A 27,452-nucleotide genomic window follows, 5' to 3' on the forward strand; every position below is an offset into this window, starting at 1 on the left:
TCAAACATGTTCACCAGCTCTATTGTATATCATAAACCAGAAGTGAAACATAATTGAGATATCTGTTTTGACCAACTTCTGGTTTATGTCAGTTCTCTTGGCCCATAGTACGCCACTGGTGTACTTTTGACTTGACCCCTTCATTCTCTTTTGGAGCTTGTTTACACTGATGAAAAATATTCTGTTTGGCACCATATTTTGCCAATCTGCATTGGGCTTGTAATGATTCCACTAATGCCACACACATCAACCACTCCCCCCCCCCCCAAAAAAAAATACATGTGGTAAATGGATTGTTAAAGATGTATGTCAGGCTTAAAATCACTATGAGATGAATATTATTTTTGTTTAGTTTGTTTCATTTAAACAAAACAACATGTCGGGCTGCTTGGGGTAAAATGTAGGAGTGATAAGGAAATATATCGATGTTTAGTTTTATGATATTATTTACTGTATTGTTATAAGTGTCTTATTTTAACTTACTACATAGAGTAAGTATGATGACCCCTCTGACATGTCCTTGTGACTTCCCCCAGGGTTCCCGACCCCTAAGTTGAGAAACACTGACACAGAGTGTAATCAAGGCTTATCAAGCCTTGTTGATGTTTGGTTTGGTATTGTGATATCAATACTAATCAATAAAATTATTGTTGTTGTTATTTAGTCCATATATAGACAAACCTTTACTCTTAAGGAGGCAAGTCCAAATGATTGGTATGGAAGAAAACTGAGTCCTCACCATGGGAGGAAATTCTATGTACAAATGGACTGATGGATGCCTTCAGTTTGGGATAGAATGGGCCTTTGGGGTTCGTGTCCTCTCCTGAAATGCTAGAATAAACCGTGAGTTTTTTCCATTTTTAAAAACATCTGAATTTACTCTGTTTCCCAGAATGTTTAATAAATAATGTCAGTTGATGACATCTGTGTGCAGAGTTATTTCCCATAAAATCACTTCTTTTAGAACAGGCATCTCATTGCCAAATTAATTTGAGTTTTATAGCTAGCTTACTGGAGTCTAAATATTCTAAAGGCACCAGTTGCTGTCCGATCTTGGAAGCTAGGCAAATTGTGTTGTCAATTGTCTTAAATCCCATTTCAGAAGGTAGGCTGTTCAAAACTCATTTCGGGTGTAGGGGGCGCCAGTGGTTCGATTTTAAGTCAATTCTGATTTTCACAGAAAAAAAGTTCAAAACTTTTCAAACCTTCAGAGACGTCCGGATCCTTTTGTTAATAGTTTGAAAGTGTTATTTACTGTTTCATTGTGTGGTCTTTACTTTGAAATTAGTTGTTTTACTCCAGGAGCAGGGAGAAAGCAAGTAGAGGAAACTCGCAAATTCATGCTTCTCTAGTTTATAACTCGCTTCTCTGGGTTTAACACTGGCTGGCTTTTCTGGCTTGAGACAGAAGCGGAGCAAATTCATGCTTCTCCCATTTATAACTCGCTTCTCTGGGTTTAAAACTGGCTGACTTTTCTGGCTTGAGACAGAAGCAGAGCAAATTCATGCTTCTCCCTTTATAACTCGCTTCTCTGGCTTGAGCTGACTCACTAATTTCCGACTCACTTCATGAGTTGAAACAAAAATGGCAAAAAAGCTTCAGAAGGGCAAAGAACTCCTGGGTTTTCTTACTTCAAAATCACTTCAAAAAGGAAATTTTTCCAACTTTATGCCAAATAACGAAGATTCTGACTGGACCTAACCATGCCTAGTAGGCAGGATATGCATTAAATATATAAATAAAATACACATATAATTGGATGTTAGTGTAACAGATATATAGCCATCCCTTTTCATAATATCTTGAATTGCAATGTCAGTGTGCTGGAAGAAGCAAAGACCACCAGCATTGAAGTGATGCTCCTATGCCATCAACTCCGCTGGACTGGCCACGTTGTCTGAGTGCCCGATCACCATGTTGCAAAGCAGTTACTATACTTCCAACTCAAGAACAGGAAATGTAATGTGGTGGACAGGAAAAGATATTTAAAGATGGGCTAAAAGCCAACCTTAAACACTATGGCATAGATACAGAGACAGACTGGGAAGCCCTGGCCCTTGAGCACTCTAGCTGGAGGTCAGCTGTGATCAGCAGTGCTGCAGAATTTGGAGAGGCACAAATGGAGGGCAAGAGGGAGAAATGTGTCAAGCCAACCCTGAGTGGGACCACCTTCCACCTGTAAACTGATGTCCTCACTGCAGGAGAAGATGCAGATCAAGAATAGGGCTCCACAGACACCTACGGACCCACCACCAAGACACTACACTTGGAGGACCATCATCCTCGGACAACGAGGGATCACCTAAGTAAGTAAGTAAGTAAGAACTGCAATTGGATAAAATCACTGAACTTTAACAACAAAGTACTGTCTGGTCCCTGTATCTGTGGGGGATACAGTCCGTGATTTTGTGTAGGGATGTGAATCTGTGGATCATAATGACTTCTGGCCCAGGAATTCTATAGAGTCATGCAAGTGGACCCAGAAAATTTCTAAAGTAGCAGGACACATTTTGTGAGATATGGATAAACAAAGCCACTGATACAGAAGTTACATTGTGCCACTATTATCCCATGGAAGTCTTCCGTCTCCTACATGCTTTGTCCTATTTTCATTTTTATCCTAACGTTTCATCAGATAGAAATTAATAGCTTCTTTCTAGATTTCCTGATAGAAAAGTCAACTGTCTCTCTAAAACCATTTCATCTTTTAAACAAAAATGTGTTGCAATAAGGACAAGAGCTCAGTTACCACAAATATGTCATTTTATTACTCTGTTGAACCTCAAATGATTGAATTTGTGGGTTCTGTCATAGGTGAGTTCAAGGTTACCATATTTGGGATTTGTGCGTGTATGTGCATGTGTACATTTACTGACTTTAATCCACCCATTACTACATATTCATGCCAAGTTTGGTCCAGATCCATCATTATTTGAGTCCACAGTACAGTGGCCAGGGGAACTTTCGCACAATTAAAACTTGTGCGCCAGCTGCGCCTGTACCTTGAGAGGTCTAACTTGGCCACGATGGTCCATGCTCTGGTTACATCCAGGATAGACTACTGCAATGCACTCTATGTGGGGTTGCCTCTGAAAACTGCCTGGAAGCTCCAGCTAGTCCAATGCTCGGCAGCCAGGCTGCTCACAGGAACGGGGTACACGGAGTACACAACTCCCTTGCTATACCAGTTCCACTGGCTGCCTATTAGCTTCTGAGCACAATTCAAAGTGCTGGTTTTGACCTATAAAGACCTATAAAGACCTAAATGGTTCTGGCCCAGTTTACCTGCCTGGTAAACTGATGGTTCGATGGTTCAACGTGTCTCCCCCTATGAACCATCGAGGACCTTAAGATCATTTGGGGAGGCCCTGCTCTCGGTCCCACTGCCATTGCAGTTGTGTTTGCTGGGGACAAGAGGCAGGATCTTCTCCGTGATGGCCTCTTGGCTGTGGAACCACTCCCTAAGGAGGTTAGATCTATTACAGGATGTGCATATGTATGCTAAGTTTTTACAAGGATCATTGCCTATATGGGTGCGTGTTGAGGAAGAACATCTGGACAATTAAGCAATTAAGCTTGAGCCACTCCCTGCATGGAGTATATCATGAGGAGTGTTTCCTAGTGTATTCAGAGATGGTGATCAGATGATCAGGAAGAGACCAGATGGGACTTCTATACTACAGGACTTGCTGAAGATCCTGAACAATTTATTACAAGACTCCCTGCACCAATGAAGAAGCAAAGAATGCATGATTTTAATGCATTGGACTTTTGTGTGAGTTATTTTTCTGCAATGGACTAAGTTTATTTTCAAGGCTGGCTAATTTGTAAAGCTGCATATTTATTTCTGACTAATCAAGAGCAAATTTTGTTTTTCCTTTTACTCTGACCCTGTGTGATTCAACTAGAGGGCTGGGGCTGAGAAGACTACTGGGTAGCTTCCACATAGACTAATAAACCGCAACAAGATCTTCCCCCTTCCTCCTAACCTTTTGGAAGAAATTTGAATCCTGGTTATGGGAGCAAGCATTCGCAGAATAGACGGATTTTATTGGTGAAGATGAGATTTTATGGACCCCAACTTGGACTGAACTGGATGATGTTTTAACCTGGTGAATTGTTTCAATGTATATTTATAATCATTTTATGTATTGTATTTTATTGGTGTTTTATATTGTGTCGGCATAGAATTGTTGCCTGTTGGTAGCTGTCATGAGTCCTTCCTTGGAGGTCGAGAAGGATGGGATATATAAATGCTCTAAATAAGTAAATAAATAAATAAATGAATAGGTGAACTACAATTCCAAAACCCAACGTCAATGCCCACCAAACCCTTCCAGTATCTTCCGTTGGCCATGGGAGTTCTGTGTGCCAAGTTTGGTTCAATTCCATCACTAGTGCAGTTCAGAATGCTCTTTGATTGTAGGTGAACTATAAATCCCAGTAACTACAACTCCCAAATGACACAATCCACCCGCCCCTAACCCCACCAGTATTCAAATTGGAGCGTATTGGGTATTTGAGCCAAATTTGGTCCAGTGAATGAAAATACATCCTGCAATCAGATATTTACATTATGATTCATAACAGTAGCAAAATTACAGTTATGAAGTAGCAACAAAATAATTGTTGGGGTACACCACAGCATGAGAAACTGTATTAAGGGGTCACAGCATTCAGAACGTCAAGGACCACTGGCCTTGGGAGTCTGTGAAATGATCAGAGGCTACATCAGGGCATGCGCAGGAACAACATAATGCTTGATGCACAAGAAGGTTTTCTTTTTGGATTTTTTCCAAACATTTTTGAGGCATGGTGGGTTGAATCTATGGATGCAGTACCCATGTATACAAGAGGTCCAAATGTATACCCAACTTTCATTGTTCTTTAAAATGATTATCTTCCTCTTTCCCTTCCTCTTCTGAGAGCAGCCAAAGGTCACCCTTTTCCATCATTACCACGTGCTCAGAGTTTCCCTCAGCTGCCTTGCTCAACTAGCTCACTTTTCCCATCTGACTTTGACTTTGTCTTACCCCATCTCTGAGACACTGTCGAAAGAGCAATATGATAGCATATCCAACACAGATAGATTCTTTGCTTTTCCTTTATGTCTTCCTTCACTTCACTAGAAAGAGTTCATTAAGAAGCTTCCAAACATCTCAGGTCACTTTAGCTTACTAACAATGAGTTGTGACTGTTTTACAAAAAAAAAAAAAAAAAGTATCTCTGCCTCATAGCTAGTACCCAGAGATGGCAGGAATTGAACCTAGGACTTTTTTGCATCTAACTATACAGAGTGGCCGACAGCACCCTCTTCTGCTCGCTATAAGCGATTGAATATCAAGAGCTGTAGGATATATTTCAAAAGAAGGAACTGACAAAAACTTTGCTCCCCTGCAATTTAATTTGTGTAGGGTTATGAAAGTTTCTCCATGTCAAATTAATCATATATTTTTAAAATTCTACATTGATTTCTCCCCATTCTTTGGGAGTATGGGACATTGTCTTTTGATACACAATTTTCCTAGAATTTTAACTTTTTAGTGATTTTTATGTATGCATGTTACACCTACTTCTTGATTAAAGTATTTGTGTGCATTCCACAGATATATGTCACAGCAATCATTGGTATTCTCTGTACAGTAATAGGCCAAACCCCTTTTTCTGCAGAAGCACTCCTTCTCTGGTAAACGAGTAGACAATCACCACATGTACCTGTGTAGAAAAACTTTATATATAATATTTACACAATTTTTAGCAGAGTTTGTTGACTCTCTTCTAACCCTTCTTTACAACACTTTAGACTCCATGAGTTCATACCTTCACCATAGTATATAAGAGGGGCATTCATTAAAGATTTCCCCTGGCCCACTGCCTGTGGACTGAGAGCAATGAAACTTAGCACAGTTATTAGTTCTTATCAACATAGGTGCCACCTAGGGACACACACTTTCCCCATCTTTTTAAGCAACTGTAAACACCTTGCTTGTAGAAAACAACAGGTTGCTCCAAAAGCTACGTTGTGACTTCGGATATCAGTATCTCATTATCTGAAAAAATGCTTGTCCTTCAAAAATAACTTCATTGTTGGAAAGAGTCCAATGGTGCGAGGTTGGGTGAATAAGGGGTATGCGGTAGTATTTCAAAGCCATGGGAGCATGCTTCCATTTGGGCAACATGTGAGTTGTGAACTGGTGGCATTGTCTTGCAGAAGATGGACACCACATCTCAGTGAAGTATAGTATGCCCCAGTGATCATGGCACCCTTTGCTAGGAAATCCATCAATACTACTCAGTGCTGGTCCCAAAATACTGTTAGCATGACCTTGCCTGCTGAAAGTTGGGCCTATGCCTTCTTTGGAGGTGGTAAGTCATGATGCTTCAATTGTATCGACTGGACTTGAGTCTCAAGATCATAGTGATGGACCCAGCTTTCATTCTGTGTGATTAGTGTATTGAAAAAGTCCTCCTGGTTTCCATGGCACATCATCAATAGACCCTGAGAACATTCAACTCCTGCTTCTGGAAAAGTGTGGACAGCCAGGGGGTCCAGCGAACTGATACCTTATGCATGCGAAGATGGTAATGGATGATTTTTTTTCATGGACTCTACACTAATCTTGACATTTTGGGCTAGGCGGTGAATGATTATGCAACAATTTTCCAAAATGGTGACCTCCACTTGCTGAATGGTGTGTTCATCAATAGCAGAGTGGGGTCACCCTGGAATTGGAGCTGTTTCCACCGAAGTCTGACCACATTTGAATTGACAATGCCAGTTCTTGACTACATCATATGACGGGGAATCATCACCATAACCCTCTTTCATCTCATCAAACATATCCTTTGGTATGCGGCCTTTCAAGTAAAGGAACTTGATGACTGCTCTGTATTCCACTGGGTCCATTTTCAAACCTCACATTACTTCAGCACCTGTAAAATCAAGATCATTATCAGTTCTGTGTTGTAAATTGACACACAACCTATAAAGACATATCAGTACACATGTGCAGTTTCAACATCCTGTAATAAATAGAAATGGGTCAGAGGAAATCTGACATCCCTCATACTTCTTTATCTGTTATCTTCATTAATCCGTGAGTCTCTCTGGGCCCTTCCACATAGCCCTATATCTCAGAATATCAAGGCAGAAAATCCCACATTATCTGAGTGTGGACTCTGATAACCCAATTCAAAGTAGATGTTGTGGGATTTTCTGCCTTAATATTCTGGATATAGGGCTGTGTGGAAGGGCCCTCTGTATCTTGAACTCCAGAAGCTTAATACTCTGGCAACAACACTCCCTTAGCAACTCTCTCTTAACTCACTGCAACCACATAGAACCTTGCACTTCTTTTATTACTCTTCAGCTACTCCACCCTGGCTTGCAAATTACTCAATAATAACCAGGTGGTTGAGTCCTTCATGCTAGCTTCTGGAATGGTCCTGATCCTTATAATCACTTATTGTCACTTCAGAAATGATAAAGTTACAAAACTCTGACAATATATATATGCTGCACCTACTGCACTGTCAACAGAGCCTCTGAAGATGCCAGGCACAGATGTAGGCAAAACATTAGGAAAGAATGCTGCTGAAACATGGCCATACAGCCCAAAGAACTCACAGCAACTCATTTGGATGCATTGTTTCCAAATAGATGCATTGAATGGGGAACATATAATTCTACATAATTTGAAAAGGGAGAAAACTCTTTTGTTGTTTCTTCATAATGGAATGGAAATATAGATAAGAACTTTCACTAATAACATTATAGATCACAGAACAAAAGAATTCAAGGAGTGGAGGACAGTTTATGAGAAATTCATTTCTGTCTGTAAGCATCTGGTTGTCAACACTGAGAATGAGGATGTTGAAGTCTTTGGTGTGATACAGCAAATCTGGCCTAATATTCTTTACAACAATCAGTAACACAATGGAATGTTCCAATCAGAAAAAAATAAAGTCAAGGAAGTTGACCGTAGTTGATCCTGTAGACAGATGTCCAAGATAAAAGAAAATCGTGGCCTACATAGGGCTTAATCTTTTTGGAAATGAGAAGGAAATGGTCTTCAGTACAATGTCCTTGGAAAAAATGTGTTATAAGAGGATTATGAATAGCAGGAACCCAAAGATAGAAGAGAGGAGTGATCCAGATAATGCAGAACTTTGATCGGCTGGTCTACAGTCAACTTTTTTATCATCTGTATCAACAATGTTCCACATCCCAGTTTGTAATCCAGCACAGGTAGATTCTGTTGTGCAGCCCTTCACGTATATACTCTTTTCTGAACATGAGGGAAAAAAGAAGCATCTCAATTCCATGTTATACGACAAAATAAAGTCCACTCACCCCAAATGATTCTGGGCATTTTACGATGACTATCAAAATCGGACTTACACAAATTGCACAACACTAAATATTGTTCCCAGAGTGCAAATATTGTTCTAGGTAATAGTGCAACTAAACATGTATAATTCATTACACTGAAATGCTTTGCTTCCCAGCCAGGAGATCCCTGTTCAAATAAAAGCATTGTCCATTATTGAGATGTTATCTTTGTTGGAATTCAACCCCACACTGCCCAAGTCTGCAATCCTCAATGAGGAACAATTAGTTGGCTTTAGAATGTCAATTGGAATGTATGTATTTGTTCTCTCTCTCTCTTTGCTCTCATCCTGATTGTAGTGTAGAATGGATACTCTTAACGTGCAACAGATTATAGGCAAGAGGAAGAAAAACTACTTACGGGTGTAGGCATGTTAAGCATGTTTGAAAAAAGATCAAAATGATTTTTTCAGTGACAAGGAGAATCCAGAACTGATGAGAAACTTTAATTAGTGCAAAATTTGCACAATATTTTTGCAAAGGAAACAGCATCACTTTAAGCAACGAACAGTGTTCTCTTCACATAAAAAAGTATTTCTAGAACAAAATTGCTATTTCTTAGGTGGAAAACTAGTGCTGTTTTTCACAAAAGTGCAAATTTTGCATACAGTATGTCTTGAACTGTGAATCAATTACCAAAATGGTGCTGTTTTTGAAGTCTATCTCAAGGTAGAAAGAAACATGTTAAAACCACTTGTCACTTCCTTTGAGAAGGAAATGAGTGAAGAATTATAACCCAACTAAGTGCTGCAGCCTTCAACTGTTTTTGAGGCCTGCAGATTTGACCTGCCCACATTTACCACTGTTGCATGACATTTTGGAATGTCTATTAATAATGTGCTACACTAGTGGGAATCTGACCACAACCTTTTGGCTTGAGACATTTGGTTCTGCTATTGCTCTGACCACTTCATAGATCACAAGGGCTGGAAACATACTTTTTCACAACAGAAATTAAGCTGAAATGAGTTCTGTGTCTGTCAATATACTCCATGCCCTTCTACCTCATGCTCTTGCACAGAATCACAAGACACACATACACACCCTTCCGTTGTTTTTTTGTTTTTTGTTTTGTTTTTGGAGAAACTGTAAGTCACTTCTGATGGGAGAGACTTAGCCGTTTGCAAGGACATTGCCCAGGGGATGCCCAGATGTTTGATATTTTATCATCCTTCTCTCATGTCTCCGCATGTTGGTCAGCAATCCTGCCGGCACAAGGGTTTAACCCACTGCACCACCGAGGGCTCCCACACTTCGGGTTACAACTCCTATAAACATGTCAGTATCTCAGAAGGAATCAGTCATGTTGCACAGTGCCTTCGATACAAACAGGAACAAGCTCCCTTGTGGGCTAAACCACATACTATTGTAAATACACAGCGTGTTGTTTAAGATCTGTTTTTACTCCATAGAAAGCAGGGACAGACCTGATATAGTTAACAAACAGTGTTCAAATATGAAAGAAGTTTAAAATTTCTACTCTTTGGAGTTTTTGTTTTGTTTTAAGCTAAATCATACACAGAAGACATAAACTCTGTTGTTATCAATATTTAAAACTTATTTGCAAAAAAAAAAGGGGGGGAGAAAAGAGCAAAAACCCCTTATCTCTCATCACTGATTGGAGATAAGAGCAGAAGCCTGTGGGAGAGAAGGGGAACTCTTACAGACTTAATTGACCATACATCTGACATATGATCTGGAGGTTACTTTTCTCTGTTTTACATGATGCTGTTCATTTGAAATCTTCTGTACAAGATATTATGTGGGTTTTATTTACCATCAAATGCTTGACATTAAGTCTAGTTGTGTCCAACTCTGGGTGGTGGTGCTCATCACAATTTCTAAGCTGAAGAGCCGGTGTTGTCTGTAGACACCTCCTAGGTCATATGGCCAGTATGAATGTATGGAGTGCTGTTACCTTCCCACCATGGTGGTCCATATTGATCTACTCACATTTGCATGAACTGCTAGGTTGGCAGAAGCTGGGGCTAACAGTGGGAGCTCACCCCACTCCTTGGATTCAAACCGCTAACTTTTTGGTCAGCAAGTTCAGCAGCTTAGTGGTTTAACCCACTGTGCCACTGGGGGCCTTGTGTTATTATAATGTATTTATTTATAGCAAAGCCAAGTAGAACTACCTTCCACGTATCCCAAAACCTCTTTTCTAAAACTGAAAATCAATCTGTATGTCAGGGAAGGAGTAAACAATGCAAATCAAAACATATAATGCAACAAACTAATAAGGCCAGAATTACCAGTATGTAATGTATATGTCATCAAATCCACGCAGTAGTTCTCAGATCCAGTACAATTTACTACTGCTGGTGAGCAGGGCTTTGACAAAGAATAGCAGGCTGGACAGTGCTTCCCATTGGCTGTGGTGTTGACTGGTGGCACTGGAAAACAAAAGGAGGCAGGGGACATAAACTGCTGGTGCATAACATAGAAATATAATTGCTTTTATACAAAATTCAGATAAAATTCTGCACAAAATGTGCGTGGTCATTGTGTGTAGAAAACAGTATTTTCTACATGTGCAGAAGCATTTTCCACATAGAAAATATCACTGCATAGAAATACTTTTTGTTGTTTTGTGTAAAAACCACCATGTGTGAATTTTGAGTACAATGAATCCCTGACTGTGAATATACTTGCCAGTGTAAGTTTATTCTCATCAAGGGTTCCCAATGCTCAAAATAATGCATTTTTTTTTTAAAAATTTTTTTCCATCTCTACTATCACAATGGATAAATAATTGCCTTGCTATATGAGAAATTCATAATACAAATTTCACACTCACTTACAGGCTGCTATAAGGGTAACTTAGTTCATACACACATAGTGCCCCCAACACTATAGAACAGTATGCAACTTTCCAGATGTTATTGGATTGGAACTCACAGGATTCCTCACCACTGACTATGGTGGTTATGATGATGGAAAGGCAGTGCAAAATCTGGAGGACCACATAATTCTTATCCCTGCTGCTAAAACATCTTTTTTAATACATAACTTGAAAATATTCTCCTTTTTTGGACTCTAGAGATGTTCCGCATGTCCATGAAAACACAACCTTTGAGGATGCCTGCCACAGATGCAGGCTAAACGTCAGGAGAGAATGCTTCTGGAACATGGCCATACAGCCTGGAAAACACACGACAACCCAGTGATTCTGGCCATGAAAGCCTTCGACAATACAATGAAGAAGTTATTGGAGCATATAAAATCAGTTGTGTGTGTGTTAACTGAAAATGCAAGGCACTAAGCTGATTGGTTGGGGCATGCCCAAAGAGCTAGCTGAGCCCGGGGATTTTGGCAACAGTTACATATTCAGGCCACTTGCTTTGCAGACAGAGAAAGAGAGATTGATTTGCTTCTTGGCTGATGAAAGACAGTCTCTCATATGAACACAAAAAGGACAATTTTTAATCTCTCTAAAAGGACATCATATGAGTCAATGCAACTGTTCACATAATTGTATTTATGTTGCTCTGCATTGCGAAGAGTAAATTTCTTGTTCTTTACTGATAATATGCATGGCATATTTTCTTTCTCTGGCAAGACAGTGTGTGGACTGGTCAAACGTGAACTACACATTATTTTTATTTCATCACAGAAGTGACACACCCAACTTGGTGTACCCCTGGCCACTCCAGGACCTTCTCCGTCAAGGAAAGTTGAACAGCCTGGAGGGAAAACAGTGCATATGGCAGAATTAGATACCCTCATGCCATTTCCAAATAATTTCCCTAAAATGACCCTCTGATAGAAGTGTTTGGTGGGCATCGACCTTGCTCAACATCACAAACTGGTTTTCAAAACTGATCAGGGATTTGAGCTCTGATTTCCAAAGTTGTAGTCCAACATACAAAGCACATAGTCCAACATTCAAAGCATTATGCCACACTGGCTGTTAGAGCCCTTTCACACAGCCCTATATCCCAGAATATCAAGGCAGAAAATCCCACAATATGTGCTTTGAACTGGGTTATCTGAATCTACACTCAGATAATGTAGGATTTCCTGTCTTGATATTCTAGGATATAGGGCTGTGTGGAAGGGCCCATATAACTGCATAGCTCCTTGCAAAACATCTGAAAAAGTCCTTGTGTTGATACACACCTCTGGTTATGTAATCATAAACCACATCTTATGCTGGGTCGTAGAGTTAGTCAGTACCTTGCAAAATATCTGAAAAGGTTATTGTGCTGACACATCCCTCCTGGTTAAGTCAGTATAAGTCTGGGGTCCCTTCCACACAGCCATAAAACCAGAATATCAAGGCAGAAAATCCCACAATATCTGCTTTGAACTGGGTTATCTGAGTCAACACCACCATATATTCCAATTCAAAATAGATAATCTGGGATTTTATTCAGCTGTGTGGAAGGGGCCACAGCTACAACAGGTTGTTTGAGGATTAATTCATAATTGCCTGTGGTAAATGAATGCCAGTTTACAATCCTGGACATTCCGCTCATTGTTATGACACAACCATCACATATTCACAATGATACAAAGGCAGAAAAAGGGGAATTCGAGGGAAAATACAATATGTCATGCTTACAATGAGAAAGGGCTGCACTGCAGTTTTCCTCCATGCAACAGTTGGCGCTCTTCCTGATGAATTCTCCTTGACCAAAGGTGACCAATGTCCATCTAGATGTGCAGTTCTCAGAGGAATAGCATCCCTTTTCTACAGTAAACTCTATTTTTCCACCTACAGAACAATATAGAGATTGCTATTCAGTAGTGACAAAATCTTCACCTGCATCTAACAGCCTTATTTCTAATCTAATGCTACACCTTGACCCAATTAGACCATACTGGTTGCCCAAATGGATCACCTTTTTGCCTTCATTTAAATTCCCTTTTTCTCACCTTGTGATTTTTCAGTTATACCAATAGCACAGGTATTTTCATCATCTTCACAGAACTCTAGTCCTCCGGTGCAATTGCTGCTGGTAGCAAAACAAGTTTCACATTCCAAGAAGGCACCTTCAGGAAAAGTAAAGAATACACACACACACACACACACACACACACACACATACGTATATATAGTGTGATTATTTGATATACAACAAGATTAGTGCACAGCATACAATATCACTATGCTGACTTTTGTATTTGATCACAACGTTGGACACTTCCCAAGTGTTTAGGACTGTGTGATGTATAAACAAATAATGTGTACAGACCCATCAGGGTGGCCTTTTGCAGCAGACAGATGGTAAATTTGTCAGTACAGATTGTTTTTAAGTGCAGGCCAAGGACTTTAGGCACTGCACCACTGGGACCACCTTTACTGGCTTGTGCCAGAGTCTTTGCAGTTCTATCTTTAAATCCTCATATCATGTAGGATTTTCCAGTTGCTTCTCATCAATTCTGCTGTCACCTGGGATTGCAACATTGATGATCCATACTTTGTTTGTTACCATGAGTTTGAGGTCAGAAGTATTGTGCTCCAAAGTTCTGTCAGTTTGAATTCAGAAGTCCCAGAGAAGTTTGACATGTTCATTTTGTGCAACCTTGGGCAGGCTTGGGATCCCACCAGTTTTTTATCACAGGCAGATGGTATTTGTGGCACAAGTTCCAGTGGATCATCTGAGCAACGGTATTCTGCCTCTGCTTATAGTCCGTCTGCACGATCTTCTTGCAGCAGCTCAGTATGCTATCCATCATTTTGTCTGCTTCCTTGCAGAGTCTACATTTGGAATCTGTAATCAACTTTCCAATTCTGGCTTTGATGACATCAGTTCTAATTGCTCGTTCTTGGTCTGAAAGAATCAGGCTCTCCATCTTCTTTTTCAAAGTTCCATTCGTGAGCCACATTCATGTTTTTTCCTTGTCAGTTTTGCTCTGAATTTTTTTCCAGGAACTGTCCATAGAGAGTCTTCTTTTGCTAGTTTTCTACTATTGACATCCAACAATGTATGTTATTAGACAGAGACCATAAATGGGAGGGGGGGGGATGAAGTAAATGCCACCTATATAAATTTTACTACCTACAAGTGATTTTTAAATATATACATATATGGGGATGCAATGACTTCATTTTGCCCTTCTTCCCTCCAGCTAGCTAATAGCTACACTCATGGAACAACATGTTCTCAGTTGATGTGTGAAGCAGGATGTATCACCTTCCACGTCTCTTCTTCTTCCACAGTTCTTTGAAGAAGACATACCATCATAAAATATGTATAAAGTATGTATTGTTTTTTCTTTAAAATCATATCGTGTTAAGAAACAGAATGGAATGATTTCTGGTTGAATTAAATGGATTTCTCCTAATGTTTGGCTCCAAAAGAGCTTGAATGTTTGAAGACTCAAAACGAAAGTAAAACTTACAACTCCTTTTCTCCATTGGAAGCTAATTCTGTGCCTGTCTCTTGATACTTGTACTAGTCTTCCAATAACATCGGCATAACCATATGGCTTTTTTTGAATGTTAATATATGCCTATGGAGACTGGGGGAGGGGACATAACAGCATTTAATAACTGAACCCACTTTAAGTCAGTTATCAATGAGATCTTACCCAAAGTTGGAAGCAGAGTGCAGAGGAACAGTACCAAGAGAGTATTCATGCTGCTGCTGATGTGAGATGTCCAATCGAAGGCCCAGGTCTAAAACTTCAATGAAGCAAATTCTATGGCCTGAAGTGACCACAAAAAGGTGAAGGGTGAAAGAGACCTAACAACCATTTATAGTTCACCTACAATCAAAGAACATTCTTAACCTCACCAATGATGGAATTGAACCAAACTTGGCACACAGTTCTGCCATGACCAACAGAAAATACTGGAAGGGTTTGATGGGCAGTGTCCTTTGGTTTTGGAGTTCACCTACATCCAGAGATCACTGTGGACTCAAACAATGATGGATCTGGACCAAACTCTACAAGAATACTCAATATGCCCAAATGTGAACACTGGTGGAGTTTGGGGGAAATAGAATCTTGGCATTTGGAAGTCGTAGTTGCTGGGATTTATAGTTCACCTACAATCACAGAGCATTTTGAATCTCACCAACGATAGAATTGGGCCAAACCTCCCACACAGAACCCCCATGTGGGCCACAGCAACGCGTGGCAGGGGACGGCATATATATATATATATATATATATATATATATATATATACTAGTATACACTCTCCATTTGCTTCACTGCCAACAAAACCTCTGAAGATGCCAGCCACAGATGCAGGTGAAACATCAGGAGAGAATGCTGCTGGAACATGGCCATACAGTCTGAAAAACTCACAGCAACCCAATGGTTCCAGCCATGAAAACTTTCGACAACACATTATTATTATTATTATTATTATTATTATTAGGAAACAGAGTGGCATAGGAAGCTTGCATGTCTTGCAATTGGTCTGATTTGGCAGGGATCATCCTCTCTAATCCTCTCCTGAGACTATCTTCACTTCCAGCCAGCTGCAGAGAACTATGTGACCTCCAGACCATCATGAGGACTCCATTCTGACATCAGCAGAGGTGCCCACATGCCAGGAAAAAGAAGGCAGATAATCCCTCCTCTTTTGAAGTCAGAATAATAATAATAATAATAATAATAATAATAATAATCTTTATTTGTACCCCGCTAGCATCTCCCGAAGGACTCGATGCGGCTTACACAGGCCGAAGCCTCAAAACACAATACAATAGAGAACATAACACAACAATAGCAAAGCAAATCAAACAATAAGCAAAATAACGACAATGGCAATACATCAAGACATTATTAAAAACTGGTTCGGCCAGCGCACTGGGGTACAAGGGTTAAAAGTGCTGAAGTGGCAGGAGGCACGTAGGATTAAAAGTGCGGTGTGCAGCGACGATTAGTTATGCTAAGGTGCTACTAGGACTTGGGGTGGGGATTCCTAGTCTGAGAAGGCACAACGGAACAGCCAAGTTTTTAAATTCCTTCTGAACACGGCTAGAGAAGGGGCCTGTCTGAGATCTTTTGGGAGGGCGTTCCAAAGTCGGGGGGCCGCCACAGAAAAGGCCCTGTCCCGTGTCCCCACCAAGCGTGCTTGCGACGTGGGTGGGATCACGAGCAGGGCCTCTCCAGATGACCGGAGCGAGCGTGTGGGTTCGTAGATGGTGATGCGGTCACACAGGTAGGGTGGTCCCAAACCGTTTAGGGCTTTGTAGGTGAGCACCTGCACCTTGAATTGGGCTCGGAAAATAAATGGCAGCCAGTGGAGCTCCTTAAACAGAGGGGTAGACCTCTCTTGATAATGAGCCCCGGTTAGCATCCTGGCTGCTGCCCGCTGGACCAATTGAAGTTTCCGAGCCGTCTTCAAGGGCAGCCCCACGTAGAGCGCATTGCAGTAGTCCATTCTAGAGGTGACCAAGGCGTGGACCACCCCGGCCAGATCAGCCTTCACGAGGTATGGTCGCAGTTGGCGCACAAGTCTCAGTTGCGCAAAGGCCCTCCCGGATACCGCCGACACCTGGGCCTCAAGTGTAAGCGAAGAATCCAAGAGGACGCCCAAACTGCGGACCTGTGGCTTTAGGGGGAGTGTAACCCCGTCCAACACAGGTGACCACCCTATACCCCGATCCGGTTTACGATCGACCAGGAGGACCTCTGTCTTATCGGGATTGATCTTCAGCTTGTTCTTCCTCATCCAGATCGACACAGCGGCCAGGCACTCGTCTAGCACCTGAGAAGCCTCCTTGGAATTAGGTGGAAAAGAGTAGTAGAGTTGTGTGTCATCCGCGTAGAGATGGCACCCAACTCCAAAACTCCGGATGACCTCTCCCAGCGGTTTCATGTAGATGTTAAAAAGCATGGGCGACAAAATAGAGCCTTGTGGGACCCCACAGGTCAAAGGCCAGGGGTCAGAGCAGGCGTCTCCCAGCTTCACCATCTGAGTTCGTCCCTCCAGGAAGGACTGGAGCCACGACAAAACCGTGCCCCCAAGGCCCATCCCGGAGAGACGACCCAGAAGGATACCATGATCGATGGTATCGAAAGCCGCTGAGATGTCCAAGAGAACCAGCAGAGTCACACTCCCCCTGTCCAGCTCTCTGCGGAGGTCATCCACCAAGGCGACCAAGGCTGTCTCGGTGCCATGACCAGGCCTGAAACCAGACTGTGACTGATCTAGGTAGTTGGTGTCGTCTAGGAAACTCTGGAGCCGGGAGGCGACCACCCGCTCCAGCACCTTACCCAGAAAGGGGAGGTTGGAGATCGGTCTGTAGTTACTCAGCACCGTGGAGTCAAGGGAAGCTTTTTTGAGGAGTGGGCGAACCACAGCCTGCTTCAAATTAGATGGAAAAATTCCTTGCTCCAACGATGCATTGATAATCGGTACAAACCAGTCAAGCAACCCCCCTCTGGCTGATTTAATGAGCCAAGATGGGCATGGGTCCAGAGATGAGGTGGTCGCTCTCACAGCCCCAAGAGTCTCCTCTACGGTTTCAGGAAGAACAAGCCTAAAAGAATCCCACAAGGTCGGATAAGCAGGTGCCTCCGTCACCTCTCCTGGCACTGCGATGGAATTGGAGTCGAGCTCAAGACGTATCTGGGCGACTTTACCTGCAAAATGGTGTGCGAAATCGCGACACCGAACTGCAGGGTCATCAGCGACCTCCTCCGCCACAGGTGGGTGGAGGAGTTCTCCCACGACCCGGAACAGCTCCGATGATCTATTTGCTGCAGATGCTATACGAGTGGTCGTGAATGATTTCCTGGCCACCCGTATAGCCACGGAGTATGCCTTAAGAGAGGCTTTAGCCCGTGCTCGATCAGATACATCTCGAGATTTCCTCCATTTGCGCTCTAGCCCCCTTCTCGTATGCTTCATCACAGCCAGCTCCTCGGTGAACCAAGGAGATGGCCTGTCACGACGCAACGAGATGAGGCGTTCAGGTGCGATCGTATCTAACGCCCTGGACATCTCCCCATTATAGAGAGCCACCAAGGCGTCGATAGAATCGCCAGGCTCCAAGGCAGGAAGAACCCCAAGATTCCTCAGGAATCCGTCCGGATCCATCAGTCTCCTAGGGCGGACCATCTTAATTTGTCCTCCACCCCTGCGGAGGTTTAGGGTCGCAGCAAGTCTAAAAGTGATCAGATGATGGTCAGACCATGACACTGGAAGGATGTTTTGATCTTCCACTCTGATCATTTCGTTGTCCGCCACAAAGACAAGGTCGAGAGTATGTCCAGCTTGATGAGTGGGGCCAGATATTATCTGTGACAGTCCTATGGTCGCCATGGTGGCCATAAAGTCCTGAGCTGCGCCAGATAGAGTGGTCTCAGCGTGGATGTTAAAGTCTCCCAGCACCACCAGGCGCTGGGAGACCAAGGCCGAATTAGAGACCACCTCCGCTAGCTCAGACAGGGAAGCTGCTGGGTCACGGGGTGGGCGATACACCAGCAGGAACCCCACACTGTCACGGCTCCCCTCCTTCAAGTGGACACACTCGAACCCAGAAGCCTGCGGAACAACGCATCTGATCACGGCGATGGATTGCCGAAAGACTACTGCGACCCCTCCTCCCCGCCCCCCTTGTCTGGCCTGTTGATGCACTCCAAAACCTGGTGGGCACAGCTGAGAAAGATTTACACCCCCCAGCTCGTCCAGCCAGGTCTCGGTAATGCATGCCAGAATAAGGCACTCATGATAGCCAGGAACTCATACAAAGCTCTGCAGCCAGCAAGAAGCAGCAGTGGCAACTTGGACATGATCCATTGCTCTTTCCCTGCACTGATGATTGTAGGGAAAAGGAGGTGATGATGATATCCTGGTTAAGTCAGTATAAGTCTGGGGTCCCTTCCAGAAAGCAGATTGGCCCAAATTGTACACAGTCCAACTGTCTGGACTGTTCCGGAGTCACAGGATACTTCAACTCTACCCTGGTGTGGGGCACAGCTGTTTAAACACAGTATAACTCATGATACTCACCAGGCATGCAGCAATGTCGTGAGGACAGCCAGGGGCCAATTTAGGGTGAATCTGGATTTTCATGCCCATGTAGACAAGCCCAGAGAGTCGTGAAATCCAGGCAATAACATTTCAACTCTATTAACAAAATAGAAAGTAATTTTCTATGAGATCCGGATTTAATATTTTGAGTTACTCCATTGGGGAGAAAATTCACCCTGATCATTGCTCTAATATTTTTCAACTTCATGGTTTTCTTTTTTGAGATCAGAGCCATCAGCAATAGCAAAAAACATTGGCTGTTGTGCAAAAATGTTGTTGGTTTTGGTCAAAAATATTGAGGGACTTTTTTTGTCAAAATTGTTGATACAACACACACACACATTTTCTGTGCAAAAAAATCCCTACTCATGACAAAGTGTGCTGATACGGCTGTACCAGGAGCTCCAACTTTATTTTCTTTCTGTTATCTGTTTGCAGTCATAGGACAGGCCTCCTGTCCATCATAATTAAGCTTTGGTTCCGCGCCTTGTTCAGGGCTCTGGGAGGGAAAGGAGCCATTTTTTGGGCAGTCTCTCATAAGGAAACTAAACTATAGGACGTAGACCAGCTCGTCCCATAGAAAAGCTTCTTTTCCCAAGAACATCTGGGGAAACAGAAACGGAAATTCCAGGGAAAAGATCCCAAGGCTCTGGCTGAGAGCTCACAGCCTCTCAGCCTCACAGCAATCAGAGGGAAAACAGCCCTGAAGTTTTCAAAGAATTATCTGAGGGAGGACAGCACTACAGATCCACGGAACTCTGAAATATCTACAAGCCTCGGCTGGTAGGTCTACTCGATACCCAGACGCATTTGGAATCAGTAGTAGGACCCACACCAATGAGGCATAGATAGTAAACATCCTGGGACAGGTTAAAAGGGGGTTTTCCTACAGAGAAAGTACAGTTAATTAAAGTCAGGTATCAGCCCATTGAGGAACTAGACTAAGAAAGTCTTGAAGTGTTGTTTGAACCATTGAAGATTTGTTGTTTGTTCCATAATAAAGACTTTGCTGTATCATCAAAGACCCTAAAACCATTACTTCAGAAAAATCCCTCAGAGCCTCTCTTTGAGGCACCCCTGGCTTCACGCTGGGCTTAAAGTATATGTCCTATAGAAAAGTACAGCTGTTACAGGCCCAGCGCACGACAGAACATAAATACATAAGAGGGAAAAAATCCATAAGAAAAAATGCTTATAATATTCTCAGCACAGAATAAACTGAAACGTTCCTTTTGTGTGTGCAATAAGGAAATAAATGAATATTCTCATCCCTACAAGAGAGAAAATCCTGGAGTATGGTATGCAACTGTAGAAAAGTGATGTCTTATAATCACTGAAGTACTGCAAGTCGCTTTGGTGTGAGAGAATCAGTTGTCTACAAAGAAGAATGGGCTGCTTCAGGGGGGAGTGTGCTTGCTCCATCAATGTTTAACATTTACACAAATGACCAGCCACTGCCAGAAGTGACAGAGATTTTCATCTATGCTGACAATCATTCTGTCACCACTCAAGCAGGAAGCTTTGAAATGTTTGAACAGAAGCTCTCTAAAGCTTTAGGTGCTCTTACTGTCTATTACAGGGGAAACCAGCTGATTCCTAATCCATCTAAAATGCAAACATGTGCTTTTCATCTTAAGAACAGACAAGCATCTCAAGCCCTGACGATTACCAGGGAATCCCACTAGAGCATTGCACCACAACAAAATACCAGAGAGTTACTCTGGACCGTGCTCTGACTTACAAGAAGCACTGCTTGGATGTCAAGCAAAAAGTGGGTGCTAGAAATAATATCATACAAAAGCATACTGGCACAACCTGGGGATCACAACTAGACACAGTGAAGACATCAGCCCTTGTGCTTTGCTATTCTGCTGTGAATATGCATGCCCAATGTGGAATACATCTCCTCACATTAAAACAGCAAGTGTGGCTCTTAATGAGACATGCTGCATTATCACAGGAAGTCTACATGCTACACCATTGGAGAAATGATACTGTTTAGCCAGTATTGCACCACCTGACATCTGTAGCAAAGTAGCAGCCAATAATGAAAGAACCAAGGCATTGACATCTCTGGCCCACCCTCTGTTCGGATATTAGTTACCAGGCCAATTCCTTAAATGAAGAAACAGCTTTCTAAGACATACAGAGATACTTGCAGGAACATCTCAGCAAACAAGAGTCCAAAAGTGGCAGGCTAAAACCTGGAACCTCAATCCATGGCTGATACTGGATGAGAAACCCCCTCCTGGGCACACAGAGGACTCAGCGACTTGGAAGGTGCTGAAGAGACTGCACTGGGACCACAAGATGCAGAGCTAACCTTAAGAAAGGGGGCTACAAAGTGGAGTCCACAACATGCGAGTGTGGAGAAGAGCAAACCACAGACCACTTACTACAATGCAGCCTGAGCCCTGCCACATGCACAATGGAGGACCTTCTCACAGCGACACCAGAGGCACTCCAAGTGGCCAGCTTCTGGTCAAAGAAAATCTAGTATAATGCAAAGTTTTAAACTTTGTGTGTGTGTTTTTTTTTAAAAAAATGCACACACATTATAACTGTACCCTCAATTTGCTTCTGACATGATAAATAAATAAATCCCTGAAGAAGATCTTGGCGATGCCCACCACTTCATCTTTTGTAAACAAAAAAAAAAAGTTCCACATTGACCAGTAAATGGATTAGCCTGGATCCTGTTCCCCATTATTTGACATCCCAGGACTACTTGAGCTCCAGCAGAGGCTTTCAGTTTAGTAATAGGAAGTAACCAGAAGTCATTTCCTGTTTACCTTCTTTTTAAAAAAGGAAGGACACTCTTTGGTCTAGAATTGACAAATGTACAAAAAGAATACCCCTACCCATAGGGGCTATTTGGAATAGATATCTGTGCATTACATATGCTATTTGGAATTATTCAGGTGTCTTAAAAAGTCTCTGTATCCCCAAGCAACCTGTGAGTTGTATTTTGTGCACCTTCCCTATAGATTTACTTCCACTCTATAAGCTAACTTACTGCTTTTAGGTGCTTTGAAGAACATTAACTCATAAAAACAATGAAGAAAAAGATGCAGAGAAAGGATACTGAGGTACTCACCCTCTGTACTTGCAGTGAGGTTGTATTTAGCTCTTTGCAACTTTGTACTGCCATTTTGCAATTTGGTTCTCTGCCTCAGGTGACCAAATAACTTGGGCCCCCCCTTGCTGGGAAATGGTGATTCAACCACATGCGCCAGGGGAAAAAATATGAGGCTAGGTCCCACAGTACACCAAATTAATGTATTTCTTTTAAAAGGGCTCTGTTGTGCTTCAGGCCATTAAGGTTTTCCACTTGGAAGTGAATACAAGTATGTATAACCGAAAGAGAATGTCCTTCAGAATGCTTTGCATGTAGGAAGGGAAATTCCATGCAGTAAATTTGAATAGGATTAGTCAGCACTTGACAAGCATGAGAAAAACGTAACCCTCTGTGAACCTCGTGACCAAGGATTGCATGTTTATTCTGGCGTAAATTATATGAAAACCGAAAATACTGAAAAAGGGGGAAGTCCAATTTTGCAGAGAAGTATTGTGTAGGCAAGCTAAACACATAACCAAACTTGCAAATATATAAGGATTATTTCCTCCAGTTGAACAAAAATGCAGAGAACTCTCCAGTATTTCACAGATGCAAACTATGGGTGCGTCTACACTGTAGAATTGATGCAGTTTGACCCCACTTTAATTGCCATGGCTCATGGGAACTATAGCTTTATAAGGCACTAGCAGTCCCCTGCCACGCGTTGCTGTGGCCCAGTCTATTGATCTGGAAAATAAAGTAATTATAAAGTGTTGGTTTCCGATATATGTAATGTCTTTATGCCTGTGGGTAAACAGTATTTCTTGTTTCTTTGTCAGTGTTGATGTGGAGATTGTCCGGTTTGCCTACTCTGGAACATGCAGCATATCATTGTCCTTCTTTAGGGGTCCCTTTCAAATCTATGCTACTATATCTCTCTGTGTGTGAATCATATCTATCTATCTATATCTATGGCTGGCTGGTTCTTTGTCAGGAGGGCTTTGATTATGTTTTCTTGCGCTGGCGAAGAGAGTTGGACTGGATGGCCCTAAGTATGGGGGTTCTGTGTGGGAAGTTTGCCCCAATTCTCTCTTTGGTGAGGTTCAGCATGCACTTTGATTGTAGGTGAACTATAAATCCCAGCAACTACAACTCCCAAATGTCAAGGTCTATTTCCTTTAAACTCCATCTGTGTTCATATTTGGGTATATGGAATATTCGTGCCTAGTTTGGTCCAGATCCATCATTATTTGAGTCCACAGTGCTCTCTGGATGCGGGTGAACTACAATTCCCAAACTCAAGGTCAATGTCCACCAAATCCTTCCAGTTTTTTCTGTTTGTCATGGGAGCCCTGTGTGCTAAGTTTGGCCCTATTCCATCATTGGTGGAGTTCAGAATGCTCTTTGATTGTAGGTAAACTATAAATCCCAGCAACGACAATTCCCAAATGACAAAATCAGTTTTTTTGAGTGGAGGACATACATTGGGTTGTTAGGTGTCTTGTGTCCAAATTTGGTGTCAATTCCCCCAGTGGTTTTTGAGTTCTGATGGTATCACAAACGAACATTACACTTTTATTTATATAGATTATCTGCTAAAGAGTTCTGGTGCATCACCAAACATCAGCACCCAGGATTGCACAGCATCGAGCCATGGCAGTTACAAGTAGGGTCAAACTACATTCATTCTGCAGTATGGATGTACCTCGGATTTTGTGAGGATAATTAACATCCAGGCAAATGTCTGTCCCTTTCCTGTCCTCTGCCTGATACTGAGTTTCTAAACTCCTTTCCACATTGATCTTAGACATCTTCCATACAGCTGAATAAAATCCCACATCATCTGCTTTGACCTGAGATATATGGCAGTGCGGACTCAGATAACCCAATTCAAAGCAGATATTGTGGATTATCTGCCTTGATATTCTGGGTTATATGGCTGTATGGAAGGACCCTTAGGGCACTTCCAAGCAGCACTAAATTACAGGTTTTAGACAGGGGCAAAAAATCCCAGGTCTTCGGAAGAGGTCCACATACAGACCTGTTGGTCCCAGGATTTCTGCCTCTGTTATCCAAAATTGATGCTTTGTTGCAAGATTTAGAGGCTCCCAAGATAGCCACCAGAAACTTTGGCAGTTTTTTAAAAACGCAAGATGCGGATATGTGGAGAATCACTGCAGCGCATTATTGCAAAAGTTCTGTTATTTGTTCTGGTCGGAGAAACTGTGCCTTATAGACATTTCATGAAGTATCTGCCACACAACCAAAGTTTACAGGGTAGGACCACTTCTGCTTCAGTCAGCACTACACAATCAAACAGGAACACACGCTTTCAAGGCAGGAACAGAATTTTGTCATTATTGACACTTTTTAGAGCCTTCCTGCCTGGCCATCTATCCAGACAGATTTGGTTGTGTACTTGTGGCATCAAACAACAGGGTGCTGTTTCTGGGTTATATGTGGTTGCTCCAGATTGCTTTTCTTGTAAAAAGATATACAACATGGATTAGGGGGCCATAACTTTGTCCTGGACAGAAAAAAAACAAAAACATGTCCTCTACACGCTTGATGAAGTTTCTGGCACACAAACAAAGTTTTTGCCTTCTATTTATTTATTATTATTTATTTACTGTATTTGTATACCTTCCTTCTCAGCCGTCAGGTGACTCAGGGCAGTTTACAATGGCAACAATTCGATGCCCAAAAACACCATAAAACATTCAAAAACATTAACACATAATATAAAACCATAACAAGAATATTTAAACATAGATAATAATAATAATAATAATATAATAATAATAATAATAATAATAATATAATAATAATAAAACTTTATTTGTACCCTGCTACCATCTCCCCAAGGGACTCGGTGCAGCTTACATGAGGCTAAGCCCACAGCACATCAACAAACAAAAGCAATAACCATAATCAATACAAAACAGTTAAATAAAATAATTTGGGTCTCTTAATAAAAAAAAAACATTGTCACATCTCGTCGTTCCATCGTCCCAATTCCTATGTCTTTTACCTTGCATTTTCAAATGCTTGCTCAAACAACCAAGTCTTGACTCTTTTCCAAAATGTTAAGAGGGAGGGGGCCAATCTAATGTCCCCAGAAAGGGGGTTCCATAGCCGAGGGGTCACCACTGAGAAGGCCATGTCTCACTTCTAGTCAAGTGTCACCTTCTTTTTAGGAACCAACCAATCAGGAACAAACATCTAAAACCCCGGGAACAAACCTAGATAAAAAAATTCTGTGATTTCCAAATGCAGGGACATACAGACATCCAAAGATATGGATATTCGGCTTAAAACTATGATATTCCTGTACCTGGAAATCTCATGTTTCTTGCCTTTTGTAGTGATTGCTTACAGGGAACAACGTCTGGCCACTTTCCTGTTTGCTGTGGAAGCTCCTGGGATAAAAGTACTGTCTGGACGGGCCCTTAGTTTGCAGCAACTGGTGTAAGCCAAGGATAAAGTGTAAAGTGGGTGGAGGGAAGAGAAAGTGGAACATTTTAAAAGTAGTTAGGATGGAAGAACATATTCTTCCTGCCAAAATTGGGCAGTTGGAGTATAGGATGTAAACCCTTTACCAGGCAAATGTATGTTTTTGTGGTCCCTGGTGCATATCCTACTGCTATCCAGGGACTTGCCCTGCTGTTAGGCAGAGAGAGTTGATTGCCTCAATGATAAACACCAGCAGGTTGTTGTGGGAAGCACTGGTAGTGCTCCTCACCCACCTCCCTTGTGCCCTGGACAGTTCCTTATATGGAAGAGGAGAGCTGTATGTGCTCCAGTCTACTCTTTCCCTCTCTCAAGACACACACACATAATACAAACCTTCTGGACATGTCAACTTGCTGCCCTCAAATGCACTGGAGTAATAAAAAAACCCTCTCTTGTGACTAGTGTTGAAGTCAGATTCAACACGCCAGTCTTGACAGCTTCTGTAAATGGAAAGGGAGTTGGGGCACCACCTTATCTCCCTCCCTGGGAGGCAAAATATCTCATCCCAGCTCCCTCCCCAAAGTCCCTGTACCTTCTTGATCAAATCCTTCCTCCTTGTGGCTCAGACCATTCCAACAGCCCATTTTACTGGACAGGAAACAAAAAACGGAAGTCATAAAGCACTCAACGTAAAATTGCCGGCAGTTTCTCGCAAGAGTTGCCTTCCTTGAAAGTGGCCCCTGATGTTTGTGTATCACCAGGCGGTCATGAAGAAAATTTGGCAGCTGTCATGTCTCATGTGACTTTTATCTCTTTTTAAGAAGAGGTTTCACCTGCTCTGAATGTAAGGTTGTTGATAAACACCCGGAGGGAGACGCTTCGACACGCCTTAGGGGGTGGAAAGCAGCATTTGGCTTCCTGAGGTCTCCGAAATGCTGGAGTTATTTATAGCACTTTCACTGCAAGCAGGATTAAAGTGTCATATTCAGCGGCAGAGGAAAATATATTTGAGTTGAATAGAATGTCCTGGTGGTACAGTGGGTTAAACCGCTGAGCTGCTGAAATTGCTGACCGAAAGGTCGGTGGTTCAAATCCAGGGAGCAAGGTGAGCTCCCGCTGTTAGCCCCAGCTTCTGCCAACCTAGCAGTTCAAAAACATACAATAGGTACCGCCTTGACAGGAAGGTAATGGCATTCTATGCAGTCATGCTGGACACATGACCTAGGAGGTGTCTGCGCACAACGCCAGCTCTTTGGCTTAGAAATTGAAATGAGCACAACCCTCTAGAGTTGGACACAACTAGACTTAATGTCAAGGGGAAAACTTTTACCTTTACTTAGAGTAGAATATAAGCTAATTTACACATTGCCTACTGATTGACAAAGCCAGGAAATTCAAAGTTAATACTGGTGGTTTAACAAAATTTTCAAGAAGGATATTAGCTAATAGCATTCGTCTGAGTTGTTTACATCTACCCTCTTTTAACCTTTCCTGGGTCTTTCAGGCTGAAACCCAGAGGAGAAAGAAAAGGTTTCCCATCATCCCTTGTCCAGAATTGTCTTTATTATTAATGTAAAGTTTCTTGAAGTTGCCTCAGATCTATT

The 27,452-nt window shown here is 42.1% G+C and overlaps 1 protein-coding gene across 3 annotated transcripts; it reads right to left on the reverse strand.

Annotated features, from left to right (window-relative positions):
• Positions 1-5,681: 5,681 nt before the first annotated feature.
• Positions 5,682-26,710, reverse strand: LOC132780177 (phospholipase A2 inhibitor gamma subunit B-like). 3 transcript variants are annotated; one of them, XM_067462169.1, is made up of 7 exons: positions 26,441-26,710; positions 19,317-19,433; positions 14,930-15,047; positions 13,271-13,387; positions 12,957-13,109; positions 10,645-10,785; positions 5,682-6,933 (listed from the first exon to the last, which is right to left on the reverse strand). In XM_067462169.1, exons 3-7 carry the CDS (start codon positions 14,976-14,978, stop codon positions 6,917-6,919), a joined length of 477 nt encoding a protein of 158 aa, XP_067318270.1. In that variant the 5' UTR covers positions 14,979-15,047; positions 19,317-19,433; positions 26,441-26,710; the 3' UTR covers positions 5,682-6,916. The 3 variants fall into 3 exon arrangements, with proteins under 3 accessions (XP_067318270.1, XP_067318268.1, XP_067318269.1); XM_067462167.1 differs by lacking the exon at positions 5,682-6,933 and adding an exon at positions 7,795-8,288 and having other exon boundaries at positions 26,441-26,708; XM_067462168.1 differs by lacking the exons at positions 5,682-6,933; positions 26,441-26,710 and adding exons at positions 7,795-8,288; positions 22,435-22,726.
• Positions 26,711-27,452: the final 742 nt, after the last annotated feature.

This window comes from Anolis sagrei, chromosome Y, assembly GCF_037176765.1.
Source record: "Anolis sagrei isolate rAnoSag1 chromosome Y, rAnoSag1.mat, whole genome shotgun sequence".
Classification (NCBI taxonomy): domain Eukaryota; kingdom Metazoa; phylum Chordata; class Lepidosauria; order Squamata; family Dactyloidae; genus Anolis; species Anolis sagrei.

What these genes read in the sequence shown, in the direction of transcription:
- LOC132780177 (XM_067462167.1), bottom strand. Translation starts at nt 14,978, where the DNA reads ATGAATACTCTCTTGGTACTGTTCCTCTGCACTCTGCTTCCAACTTTG. An exon ending in TATAACTGAAAAATCACAAG is followed by an intron (nt 13,110 to 13,270) that starts GTGAGAAAAAGG and finishes ATTGTTCTGTAG; the next exon opens with GTGGAAAAATAGAGTTTACT. An exon ending in GACATATACATTACATACTG is followed by an intron (nt 8,289 to 10,644) that starts GTAATTCTGGCC and finishes CCTCATGTTCAG; the next exon opens with AAAAGAGTATATACGTGAAG.